Below are 14,153 nucleotides of genomic sequence, written 5' to 3'. Positions count from 1 at the left end.
AACTAAAACAGCAGGTGGTAAAAGAAGATAAACAAGACAATGATTGATATTATATTGTGACATAAAATCAAGAAGCTTGTCCAGTACTTATAACTAATTTCTTAATGAGAAATGTAATGTCTCTAATTGGGAAATCAGTGCTCGCTTTAAGATGCAGATCTTTGTTTCATTTTTACATACTAGCGATGAGCGTATCCAAATCCATCTCACTCAGTCTTCTCTAAAAGAGGGTATCGTACCATATCATCATAGCAAAATTATTTGTTTTAGTTGTGACTTTACCAGTGAAAAGTAAATGTGTTTCTGACAGGCCAGTTAATTTGCCTTGCACCGAAGTCCCTTGGGCTTTAAGGAACAACATTGATGAGTAATCATTGTAATAGAATTTCAGCAGGCTTGGTGAAAGCAACTTCATGTCAACTGCATAATTACTACAATAACTGTCATGTAATCTTTAAAATGTTCCAAGACACTTCAATGAAATTCTGGAGTGAACTATCCTATATGTTTTCGTTTCTGAAGTTACTCTGTTAAGTAACGACACTCTTGACCCACTCCAATTTACCTATTGGATCAACAAATCCATGTCAGATGCCATATCACTTGCCCTTCACTCCTCCCTAGAACATGTTGACACCAAGAACAGCTACGTAAGGATCATACTCACTGACTACAGTTCAGCCTTCAACATTATTATCCCCTTACACTGATTACTAAACTCTGACTAAGCTCCAGTCTCTGCAACTGGATCCTCTGTTTCCTGACCCACAGACCACAATCAGTGAAGACTGGGGACAATATCTCATCCTCACTATCACTTCACACTGGAGCCCCTCAGGGGTGCATACTCAGCCCCCTACTGTACTCACTGTATACCCATGACTGCGATGCCAAATACCAGCCATTTACAAGTTCGCTGATAACACCACCATAGTCAGTCGAAAATCAGATGACGATGAAATGGACTACAGATGGGAGGTGGAAGACCTGGAAAAATGATGCAATGAGAACAACCTAGCTTTCAATGCTGACAAAGCCAAGGAACTCATTATTGACTTTCGGCACAGAGGTGGAACGAGTGGAGAGTGTCAAGCTCCTGGGAGTGGTCATCCACAACAAGCTTTCTTGGATCTTCATGTGGACGCGCTGGTTACAAAGACCCAACAACATCTCTTCGTTCTCAGGCAGCTGAAGAAATTTGGCATACCCTTGCCAATTTTTATGGATGCGCCATCAAGAGCATTCTGTCTGGATGTATCACTACCTGGTATGACAACTGTACCATACAAGATCAGAGACAGTTACAGAGAGTGGTGAACTTGGCCCGGACAATCACAAAGGCCAACCTCCCATCTATAGAATCCATCTATCAAGCCCGCTGTCAAGGAAAGGCTGCCAGCATTCTTAAAGATCCATCCCTCCACCCTGGCAATGCTTTTGTACACCTGTACCATCGGGGAGAAGGTACAAAAGCCCAAACACAAACGGTTTTGCAACAGTTTCTACCCTCCTGTTGTTAGAATACTGAATGGACTCACAAACTCTTAACATTCACCTGTACCAGTGTTTTTGTTTTTGCTGCTGTTTACCTATTATTTACTATCTGTGCTACTTAACTATATGATTTGCCTGTATTGCTCACAAGACAAAGCTTTTCATTATGCCACAGTACACGTGCCAATAAATTCAGTTCAATTCAATTATAAATAAATAATTACTTCTGACATAAAAACAGGGAGATCTGAAATTGCAGAACATCATCTGTGAAGACAAAGGTAGTTACATTTCAGCCCAATGTCCTATCGACAGAACTGAGAAAAGTTAGAGGAAGCTAAACTATATCTAATACAAGGAGCTTGACTGGTAAGGCGGACGAACTTAGAGCATTGATCAGCACATGGGAAAATAATAGTCCTGCAATCACTAAGACTGGATAAAGGAAGAACAGGACTGGCAGCTGAACATTCCAGAATATACAAGATTCAGTGCAATAGAAGGGGGATGTATGAAAGGTAGGAGCATTGTATTATTGATAAAGGAAACCATCGCAATAGTAATGAGGGAGGATGCCCTAGAAAGCCTTCTGATGAGGCCATCTTGGGACAGCTTAGAAATAAAAAAAGGGACATTTACTTTGTTGAAAATATATAACATGCCTCTCAACAGTCAGAGGAAGATAAAAGAGCAGATATGAAGGTATATCACAAAGATATGAGAGAAACAAGGTTATAGGTGTAAGAGATTGCAACTTTGCTAACATTAACTGGGATCATCATAGTGCTAAAAGATTAGATTACATGGAATTTTTGAAATGCATCCAAGAGAGCTTTTTGTGCCAGCTCATAGATAGTCTAAGTAGAGATGGGACAGTGTTTGACCTCATTGTAAGGAATGAAGACAGTCAAATGGTTGAAGTTTCAGTGGGTGAGCATTTTGGGGAAAATGACCATGACAAGGTAAGTTTCAAAATCATTATGGAAAGGATAAGGATAGTGCAGAAGTTAAGTACCAAAACTGGGGGAAAGGCCAATTTCATTATCATTAGACAAGATCTGGCAAATGTAGACTGGAGCAGTTACTTGGAGATATGTCCACACTTAGAAAGTGGAAATTTTTTTAAAAGTATATAGTGAGAATTTTAGAATGTACTTTTAAAATTGAAGGGCAGGACAGCAACTGCAGGAGCCCTGAATGTCATCTGGTATCATGACTTCGATAAAGAAAAAAATGCTTTTGTCAGGTAGAGTGCATTAACAAAACAGAGGAGGCCTTTCAAAAACATAGAGACGGTAGGAAGTGGTTTAAGAAAAGAAATTAAGAGGACAAAGAGAGGACACAAAATATCTTTTGCAGATAGAATTAAGGAAACCTCCAAGGCATTTACAATCATATTAACAGTACAAGGATTAGCACAGGGAGAATGGGTCCTATCAGAGATCTAAAGGACAACTTGTGTGTGGAAATTGAGGAAAGGGTGAGGTGTTAAATTACGATTTCTTAACTGTATTCACAAAAGAGGTGATGCATTGTGGGAGGTCCAATTGAGAAGGATATATGCAATCAATGATCTGTCCAAGGGAGTACTGAGAAACAAAGGGATCTTGGTGTACAAGAGAAGGCGTCAGCACAGGTAGTTAGGGCATACAAATGCTTGCCTTCGTTGGCCACAGTTTAGAATACAGGAGCAAGAAAGTCTTGTTTAGGCCACAGATGGAATATTGTGTGCAGTTCTGGTTGCCACACTGTTGTAAGGAAGTGAATGTACTGGAGAGGATACCAAGAAGATTCACTGGGATGTAAAGTCTCAATTATGAGGAGAGACTGAATCAGCTGGATTTGTATTGCTTGGAGCAGAAGAAACTGAGGACGTAATCTGATTGAGGTATACAAAATCATGAGAAGCATAGACAGAGCAGATAATAATCTTTTCCCATGGCAGATATGCCTAACGTCAGAAGGCGCAAGTTTATTCCTGATGAGGAGCTTATGCTCAAAACGTCGATTCTCCTGCTCCTAGGATGTTGCCGGACCGGCTGTGCTTTTACAGCACCACATTCCGACTCTGATCTCCAGCATCTGCTGTGCTCACTTTCTCCCGGCATAAGATTAAGGTGAGGAATAAATTGAGAGGAGATCTGAGACTTTTTTTTCAGCTAGAAGGTTATAAAGATATGGAACATGCTGTCTGAGAGTGTGGTATAGGCAGATACTCTTGCAACATTTAAGAAGCATTTGAATGAGCACCTGAAATGCCAGAGGATAGTAGGCAGTGGACCAAGTGCAGGTAAATGGGATAAGTGTAATTTGATGTTTGTTAGCTGGCATCGGCGTGGTGGACCATAGGGCATGTTTCTATGCTGTTTGACACTGTTTTGAGCAAGGAAAAGTTGGTGAGAGGGAGGAGAAGCTGATTTTCTGATGAGGTGGAAGTCAGGAAAGGCTGGATGTCTGAAAGGATGTGCAAGCAAACGAAGGAACTCTCATTGCATTCAAAAAACGGTTGGATATGGACTGAAAGTACAATAATCAATATGGTCCAGAACCAAGAGCTCGAAGGTGCATTTGGCTGTATAACAATATTCCAGCCAGCATAGACATGATAGAACAATTGACACCTAGTGTTCAAAGAATAAAATGAAGAACTGCTGCAAATCTGAATCACAAACAGAAATTGCTGGCAAGACCCCATAGGTTTGGCAGCATCTGTGTGATAAAGCAGAGTTTTTATCTAGGCTAATCCTGGAATGAAGGAAATTTCTTTAGAGAGACTGGTTCATTACTCGATAAGGCGACATGTCACCAGTCTTGGTATGTTAGTGCTGCTCTCTGCGCATAGATTGTGCCAATTGAAGAAAAATTTATTCAAAATGAGAACATGTTCAGGGAGGTGCTATGTGGTTGGTGGTGGATTGGGGGTCTGGGCTACTGTTCAAGGAGAAACCAAAGAGCATTCAGGTTGTGCAGTTACGGTCAAAGCTCTAGACTAATTGGCCATGTTTTTCAAAATACAGTCATTGTTGTCATGCAAGTAAAAATGACAGCCAGTCATTTATGGAATGATTTCTGTATCTGCTTTTCATTCTCTCGGTTAAGGGAGGAATGTTAGCTAGGACATTAGGAAATGATTGACAACAAAGTTTATCTTACAGATTATTGCCATCCTAACTCCAAAACTTTTAATCAGTAAAACATTGTTTCTAAGAGAGATCAGATGGTTCATTTTCTGCTTAAGGCCATACGACATAGGGGCAGAATAGGCTCTTCAACCCATCAAGTCTGCTTCGCCATTCAGTAAGATTGTGGCTCATCTAATAATCCTCAGTTCCACTTTCCTGCCGAATCCCCATAATTCTTGATTCCCTTAATGCTTAAAAATCTATCTGCCTCAATCTTGAATATACTTAAAGACTCAGCCTTGGCTACCCTCCACAGTAAAAAATTCCGTAGACTCACTAACCTTTGAGGAAAAGAATTTTCAACATTTTGAGCTGTTCGCCAATTCTCTGTCTTATGAACAAGACCCTGATTTTCAGGACCCTGAGAAAGTTCACCTCCAATGTATTCTTTAAATAACTATAGTAAGTTCAATCTTCTAAAAATTGGTGTGCAGACAGCGCAGTTTTTAAAGAACTCTTGATTTAAAGCTTGAAATATATCTGTTGACTCAGAACCATTCATTTCAAAACCTTTCTTTATTTTAAAATGGCCTGTGCTGGCAAAGATTAGATTAATTGTGGATTTGATAGTCTTTTTCAGCAGACCGACTTCTCCCTAAACCTCAACAAGGAAAAATTCAGTTTTGTTTGTGTAAATACATCTTTTATTAATGTATTTTTCTCTTGAATACATTTTAGATAAAGCTGAAGTAGCCTTGACATCAGTTCTATATTGTTATGTTTACTTGTCAAAGAAAGGAGATACCAAGAAAGTGTAAAAAATGGCCGGAATGTGGCCATTATAAGACAGTAAAAATTGATAGCATTTCATTTCCTTTTTATTCAGTTCTTAACATTTATCAGAAGACTTGCATCTGCCTCAGCACAAGTAGAATTTGACAGACTGTAACAATTCAAGGGCTCAGAATATGACTACCTTATTACTTTGGTATCAATTTTTGAAAAAATTTCAAGATGTTGCTTGGTTCAGTCATTGTCAGACTGCTTTTTTTTTCATTGTAGTGGTTCTCTCCATAGTTCTGATTTACCAACTCAAATAACTGCTTTACTCAACAAATTCAATGTGGAGATTTAATACAAATAATAGTCAAGTATCTATACTTGTCAGTCATGCCTCTGACAATGTTATGCTTCTAATCTGATATTACTGTCTAAACCTATTTTGTTCATTTCATGTTAGAAAATGAGAAATCCTTGTGCAGGAACTAGATTTACTTACCTTTTGTTACCCAGAATTTTTCATTTATCTTTCAATTTCAAATGCATGAAATGATTTTGCTTATCATAGAAACCTTTTCTTGTTCCTTTGATGTTGATAAAACATTAAAATGTATCAGCATGTATGATCAGTGATTATTACAATTACTGTGTCACAAAAAATGTTAAGATGCAAACTTTAAATTCTGCTGCGTATTACTTTTCTATTCTAAGTAGTTCAAGTAAACATTTGAAGCTTTGCATCTGAGGGTTACTTTTTTTTCAAAACCTGATGAGTAATACAAGCCTGCCATGTTCTATTGTTAATGCAAAATATGTTCTTGGAGAAAATAATTTACAAGATTTATCCTATAAGAAACCTGACCTAATGTGTGGAAGTGTCAGTTTCAGTCAGTTTTGGAACATAGAGGACATAGAACAGCACAGCATTGGAGCAGGCCCTTCGGCACATGATGTTGTGCCAAACTTGATGCCAAATGAAACTAATCCCTTCTGCCTGCCCTTTGTCCATATACCTCTATTCCTTGCATATTCATGTGCTTATAGTGTCCTGCTATTAGCTGTATAATTTTCTTTAAAGTTTACATCACATATAGACAGGGTGGTTAAAAAGGCATTTGGCATGCTTGACTTCATTGCTCAGTCCTTTGAGTTGTATGGAATATTGGTGAGGCCTCTTCTGGAATACTGTGTCCAGTTCTGGTTGCCCAGTTATAGGAAGAATATTATTAAGCTGGAGAAGGTTCAATAGGATGTTGCCAGGTATGGAAGGATTGAGTTATAAAGAAAGGCTGGACAAGCTGGGACTTTTTTCCACTGAAGTGTAGGAGGTTTAGAGGTGACCTAATAGAAGTTTATAAAATAATGAGGTGTATAGAGTTAATGTGGTTGATTTTTCCCTAGATGGGACGTTTCAAGACTAACAGGCAGTTTTTTAAGGTGAGAGGAGAACGATTTTAAAAAGACCCGAGTGGCTTTTAGTTTTACACAGAGGATGGTTGAGGTATGGAATAAACTTCCTGAGGAACTGGTGGAAGGGAGTACAATTACAATGTTTAAAAGACATTTGGATAAGTAAACGAATAGGAAAAGTTTGGAGGGATATGAGCCAGGAAAAAGAGGTGGGATTAGTTAGTTTGGGGTTATGTTCGGCACGGACTGGTTTGGATTGAATGGTCTGTTTCTATGCTGTGTGACTCTATGACTCCATTTGATTTTCCAAAATGCAGCACATCACACTTCCCAAATTTAGCTCCACCTGCCATTTCTCCACCCATGTCTTCATTTCGCAATGAGATCAGAATTGTAGTATTTGAAGGAAATGCAGGTCCCAGAGGATCCCAATTGCATTAAGTCCAATCTTCAAAACATGCTTCTTTCAATTGTAGTGCTGTGCTTGGAAGACAAACTCTCTGAGAAACCCTTCGATGGTGGGTACCTTGGATATAGATCCTAGGATTTGGTTAATGAAATGAAGCTCCCAATGTAAAGTGAAGCACTGATATTTGGTCATTGCTCAGTCTTCCAGAAAAGGGAATCATCATTTTGGGAACCTCACCTTACCACATGATAGTGATAAATTCAATAGCCACTAAATCTATGAATGATCTTCACAATTGTTAGAAAATCCACTAAATTGAAGGTGATGCTAAACCGTTTGAGAACTGCATGTTAACAGAAATGAAAGCTCTACTTGTCCAACATAATTTGCAGTGTTGGATCATAGCAAGTTGAATATTTATTGCTGCTGAAATCAAAGGTATTCCATTCTCTTCTTTCAAGAAAATGTTTCCCAATAGGAATTCTGTTTTACAGCATTTATACTTTCTTCAAATAAATTTCATTGAAGCATAACACTATGGAGATGTCAAATGCACAATAAATTGAATTGTGTTGAAAGAGTGCTAAAATAATTTATCCTGATTCGCATCGCAAATACAACATTCAATACTTGATCTCAAATTAACTTTTAATGTAACAAATGAAAATCACTGTCCTCCCACAAGATGTCCTATATCAGTGAGCATACTGGCTGGTCATTCTGGGAAATAGAATATCACTTTTTAGGTTTGGCTAAGTCACATTGTTGAGGATCTATAAGTGGTGCTTTAACCAATGTTAGAATGCTGACATTGTATGGAAGAGTGAATGTTTCTCAAATAGCCAATTTGTTACTTTACGTAATAAGCTAAGAAAAATGGCTCTAACCAGAGGGTATGGTGTACGTGTTCCATACATATCAAAATCTGAGTGTCTTGGAATTACTAATATTTGAAAACAGTTATTTTATTACACTTGAAATAATGAGAAGCACCAAAATCCATTTCAGAGATCTGTTTCTTTATTTTTGCAGATACATTTGAAAAGGAAATCTGCAGAAGGAACACAGACTGACCAAATATTAGCCAATGGTTTGGCCATTGTATCGCCTAACAATGTTGTCTTTGAGTCATCATTTTGAGCAGAAGAAGTAGTAAAATGGAACATCTGCATCTAACAGTAGAAAATTGCTTATGTCTTGACACTTCACGGGAAGAATTGATTTTCTTAAATAAATCTTGGAGAATGGATAAAGATTTGCACCAAAAATTTCCATTTATCTATTACTGGACCTGATTACATTAGATATTACTATGGAAATATTGAAATTGAAATCAACAAATATCCACTTATTCTGTGTCTGAAATAGATGCCTGTTTTCAGAAAAGGTGTCAGATGCACCAAATGTATTTAAATGAAATTAACGGTGTAAACATTTGGGAGGGAGAGAAATTTTCCTTTCGAAGTTGAAGTATGTTAACTCCATGAATCATAGTTATCACAATAGGCCAGGAGAACTAAGTCAAGTTTGCAAAGATTTTGAAGGGGCAGTGTATTGCAATATTTTGCCCCTGAACAGTCGCTGAATAAATTGCATCATTATCGATGCTAAGGCCAAATACTGAACTCATGCCTAGATTATTCAGTATGCCTATTCCATGAATTCACTTCACGTAGGCAATGGATACTATTAAGGTACCTCACATTATTTGTTTCACTAAAAGTAAAATGTTCCAAGTCAAATTTATATTTTGTTCTTTGACAATTTCTTATACTCTTGAGAAGCAAAAAAAAGCTTGTTTAATTGGCAAGTTAATTTAACATAGGTCTACAAATTACAGGTTTTCATTTCAGAAGAAGATTTAGCTGGAGGTAAGCCAATTTAATATAAAATTTTACATTTGTAGAAAGGTGACTAAAAGTGAAATTAATTGTACGCCCAAAGAGATTCTTTTGGGAGAGTACTCACTGTGGAAACCTACTAAAGGCTGGAATGGCAAACTGAAGTGATACTAGACAATAAGCCTTAATACTTGGCTTAGATTGAGAGTCAGGTGATAGCTATATCCTCCTTACAATTATTCCCTGAATATTTCAACTTGAATGTAGTAGTAATCTAAAAAAAAATTTCATTGTTATTTTCTAATAACAATACTAGTTAAACTGGTATGGTGAGCCTTCAACTGAAAGAGCATTCTGCATTTTTAAATACTTGGTGCCTTTGTAGCAATAAAATTACTACAGTTATGCAAATAGATGGGCCACATTTACTGTTCAGTACAGTGGGAATTACTTCATCTTATCTTTTTTGATGAAGCCTAATGAAGTGTAATAAAGAATCTTGCTTTATGATATCCTTCCTTGAAATAGTATTGAGTTTGATTCCCAAATTCCACTGTTGTAATTTAAGCTGCTGAAGAGAACAAAGTTAAATAGCTACAAAACAGTTCTGAAGAAGGGTCACTGCACCTGAAATCTTGATTGAGTTCTCTGCAGATGCTGCCAGATCTTCTTGAGGTTTTTTTCCAGCAATTTCTGATTTTGTTTGATTTTTAGCCTTGACATTTCTTTTCGCATGTTTTCAGGTTAATGAGCTGAATTTGTTTATGATGATGTTATGAAGTTTGGTTAAACAGAAAACTATTTCCCCAATGCCTTCAAATAGCATTATTCTTTTAGATATTTAATAATAAATGAATTAAAACATCAAGGAAAATGTTATGCAAATCAATTTAAATCCAGTTTGAAATGCAATAGGATGCTGATTCATCTGAATGTACATTTGCATTGCTCAGGGTTGAGTCCAAAGATGCTTTGTTTAAGATTTCAAGCCATTGTTGATTTCTGTAACTCTGTGTGGTTGATGCTGAAGGCATTTGGATCCTTCCTGAAAATAAACTGAGAATATATAAATATTAAATACAAAAGGTAACAACTGCTAAAGCACTGAAAAAATGTGTGTGTGGTACATAGAAGAATACAGCCCTGTACAGGCCCTTTGGCCCTTGATGTTGTGCTGACCTTTTACTCTACTCTAAGATCGAATTAACCAACATACTATTGTCCTATCATCCATGTGTCTATCCAAGAGTCGCTTAAGTATTGCTAATGTATCTGACTCTACAACCACCACTCGATGTAAAGAACCAACCTCTGACATCTCCCTTAAACCTTCCTCCAATCATCTTAAAATTATGCCTCCTCATGATAGCCATTTCATCCCTGGGAAAAAAAGACTATTCTGACTATTCACTACCTTTGCCTCTCATCATCTTGTTCACCTCTATCAAGTCACCTCTCACCCTTCTTCACTCCAATGAGAAAATCCTTAGCTCCCTCAACTTTTCATAAAATATGTCCCCCAGTCCAGGCAGCACCGTGGTAAATCCCTTCTACACCCTTCCTAAAGCTTCCACATCCTTAAATGAGGCAACCAGAACTAAACACAACATTCCAATTGTGGTCTAACCAGGGCTGTATAGAGCTGCAGCATAACCTCGCAGCTCTTAAACTCAATCCCCCTGCAAATGAAAGCCAACACACCATATGCCTTTTTAACAATCTGATCAACTTGGATGGCAACTTTGAGGGATCTATGGAAATTGACCCCAAGTTCTCTCTGTTCCTCCACACTGCCAAGAATCCTGCCTTTAATCCTGTGTTCTGCATTCAAAATCAACCTTCCAAAATGAAATGCTTCACATTTTTCCAGGTCATCAGCCCAGCTCTGCATCCTGTCAGCATCCCGTTACATCTTACAACAGCCCTCCACACTATCCACAACGCCACCAACCTTCGTGTCATTGGTAAACTTACTAACCCACCCTTCCACTTCCTTAGAAAAATCACAAAGAGCAGAGGTCCCAGAACAGATCCCTGTGGAACACCGATGGTTACCAAGCTCCAGGCTGAATACTTTTCATCTACTACCATCCTCTGTCTTCTATGGGTCAGCCAATTCTGTATTCAGACAGCAAACTTTCCTCGTATTCCATGCCTCCTTATTTTCTGGATGAGCCTAAGGTGGGGAAGCTGATCAAACACCTTGTTAAAGTCCATGTACACCACATCCACTGGTCTACCTTCATCCATGTCACATTCTCAAAAGAATTTAATAAGGTTTGTGAGGCATAATCTGCCCCTCACAAAACCATGTTGACTATCTTTAATCAAATTGTGGTTTTCCAAGTAATCATAAATCCTATCTCTCAGAATCCTCTCCAATAATTTACCCACCACAGATGTAAGACTGACAAGTCTGTAGTTCCCAGGATTATCCCTATTCTCTTTCTTGAACAAGGGAATGACATTTGCCACCCTACCCTTCAGTCATCTGGCACTACTCCAGTGGGCAGTGAGGACACAAAGATCATCGCCAAAGACGCAATAATCTCTTCCTTCACTTCCAGTAGTCACCTTTGGTATATCCTGTCAGGGACTTAAGCATCCTTACATTTTTCAAAATTTTCAGCACATCCTCCTTCTTAACATCAACTTGTTTCAACATATCAGCCTGTTTCACACTTTCCTCATTGATGACAAAGTCACTCTCAGTATCAAATACTGAAGCAAAGTTTTCATTAAGAACCTTCCATACCTCCTCCGACTCCAGGCACAAGTTCTCTCCACTATCCCTCATCAGCCCTACCCTCACTCTGGCCATCCTCTTGTTCCTCACATAAGTGTAGAATCCCTTAGGGTTTTCTTAAATCCTACCCACTAAAGCTTTCTCATACCCTCTTCTAGCTCTCCTAAGTCCATTTTTCAGATATTTCCAAGCTACCTTATAACCCTCTCGAACTCTGTCTGATTCTTGCCTCTGTCTTCCTCGTGATTAGATGTTGTATATCTAGTAACAAGAGCTATTTTCCTACATACAAAAACTGAATCTTTGTAAATGCTGGATTTTGCAAGTGGTTAGTCTTAACTCAGAAGCTTTCAAACCAACTTGCCCCACTCCTATATCAACTCAGGAAAGTGTGTATGTGTTAAATTTAAAGTTGATTCATGATTATTTGAATTGCTTTTTTAAACTCTATTCTGCAACTGCATTTATATAGTTGGTTTTATTGAACTTTTCACTTTGTACACAAATGGTTACTGATCTAAAATTGTTCAAGGAATGAAATGCAGTTGTAAATTGACCTTACCTCAAGAAATGGTTTTACACACATTTATAAAATTAAAAAATGCTGCAGTAAATTGTCTGTTTGGATCAGTGTTGTCTGTGTCGAATTTACTGCTTTTGCTTTCATTTTTGTGGAAACTGCCTAAATCCTTTGTGATGATTTGGAGGTGCCTGGGGTGGACTGGGTTGGACAGAGTTGAAAAAACACAATAACACCAGGTTATAGTCCAACAGGTTTATTTGGAAACACTAGCTTTCGGAGTGCTGCTCCTTCATCAGGTGGTTGTGGAGTATAAAATTGTAAGACACAGAACTTATAGCAAATATTTACATTGTGACGTAACTGATATGATATATTGAAAAAGACCTGAATTGTTGGTTAAGTCTCTCATCTTTTAGAATGACCACGTTGGTTTCAGTTCTTTCATACGTAAATCCCAGAAATTTTTTTTAATATTTACATTCTCAAGTGAACTTTAACAATAGGTGCCACGTCATCTCAGATAATGAGTTGAAGGTGTGAGGTGCCCTGTGTGAGACTGTCTCTGCCACAATCTTCAGATGATTCTATTTTTAAAAAAGGGGTTTACAGACTCTTACATGGATTCATGCAGCTTTTGAGCAAAATAAAATATAACCCTGCCAGTACAAATTCACCCCACAAACTTTGTGTGCATGCAATTACGGGGTGGGGGGCTGGAGAAGAGAATGTGTTGGGAGTGTCTGGAGAGAGTATGTGTATATGCGTGAGTGTAAAGATGTATAAGTCTGTAAGAGGGTGCATGTGTATATGTGAGCGTATGAGAGAGAGAGAGAAATGCAGTGAGCCTGTCCCGAAGTGTGCCTTAGAGAATGGCCACCCGAAGATCCGAGGTCAAATGTCCCGGATCGCTGAAGTGTTCCTCGACTGGGAGGGAACACTCCTGTTCTATTGATTGTTGTGTGGTGTCCATTCATCCATTGCTGTAGCCTCTGCTTGGTCCCGCCAATTTAGTAAACCTCAGGGCATCCTTGCTTGCAGCGTATGAGATAGACAACGTTGGCCGAGTCATGAGCACCTGCTGTGTACATGGTGGGTGGTGTCGACACATTACATGTGGGGACACCACCCACCATATACGCCACAGATAATCATGTGACTCAACCAATGTTGTCTATATCATACTCTGCAGGCAAGGATGGACAGACAGGAGTGTTCCCTCCCAGTCGGGGAACACTTCAGCGGTCCAGGACCTTCGGATGACCATCCTCCAAAGCGGACTTCGGGACAGGCAACAACACAAAGTGGCTAAGTAGAGCTGATAGCCCAGTTCGGTATCCATGGAGATGGCCTCAACCTGAACCTTTAGTTCATGTCTCACTACAGGTGACTCCACTGCACTACACACTCTGTCTCTCACACACCCTCTTACAGATTCATGTACTCGCGCAAAACCTCTCTCGTATGCTCACATATCCACACCCACACCCGCAACCTCTCACAGACTTGTACCCCTTTATACTCACATACATACACACACTCTCATAGACAATCACACCCACATACACACACACAGGTTTGTGGGGTGAATTTGTACTTTCAGAATTTTATTTTGCTCAAAAACTGCATGAATCCATGTAAGATTCTGTACATCCATTTTTTTAAGAAATAGAATCAGTCAATTGGGCACAGACAGTCTCACACAGGGCACCTCACGCCTTCAATGAAATATCTGAGATGACATGGTACCAATTGTTAAAGTTCAATTGAGAATGTAACTTTAAATAAAAGAGTTCTGGGATTTACATCTGAAAGAAATGAAACCAACATG

General features: G+C 38.6%; 1 protein-coding gene across 3 annotated transcripts in view; it reads left to right on the top strand.

Moving 5' to 3' along the window:
- Positions 1 to 12,359, top strand: part of abcc4 (ATP-binding cassette, sub-family C (CFTR/MRP), member 4) — a 472,542-nt gene extending 460,183 nt beyond the window's left edge. For all 3 annotated transcript variants that reach the window (XM_060825961.1, XM_060825960.1, XM_060825959.1), the window contains one exon: positions 8,248 to 12,359. In XM_060825961.1, coding sequence (XP_060681944.1) covers positions 8,248 to 8,355 — 108 coding nt within the window. In that variant the 3' untranslated portion in view covers positions 8,356 to 12,359. The remainder of the gene's footprint in view (positions 1 to 8,247) is intronic.
- The last annotated feature ends 1,794 nt before the right edge of the window (positions 12,360 to 14,153 follow it).

Source organism: Hemiscyllium ocellatum, chromosome 6 (assembly GCF_020745735.1).
Source record: "Hemiscyllium ocellatum isolate sHemOce1 chromosome 6, sHemOce1.pat.X.cur, whole genome shotgun sequence".
NCBI classification, from domain to species: Eukaryota; Metazoa; Chordata; class Chondrichthyes; order Orectolobiformes; family Hemiscylliidae; genus Hemiscyllium; species Hemiscyllium ocellatum.
The sequence above is the reverse complement of the archived record's forward strand: the minus strand, read 5'-3'. Positions and strand labels throughout refer to the sequence as shown.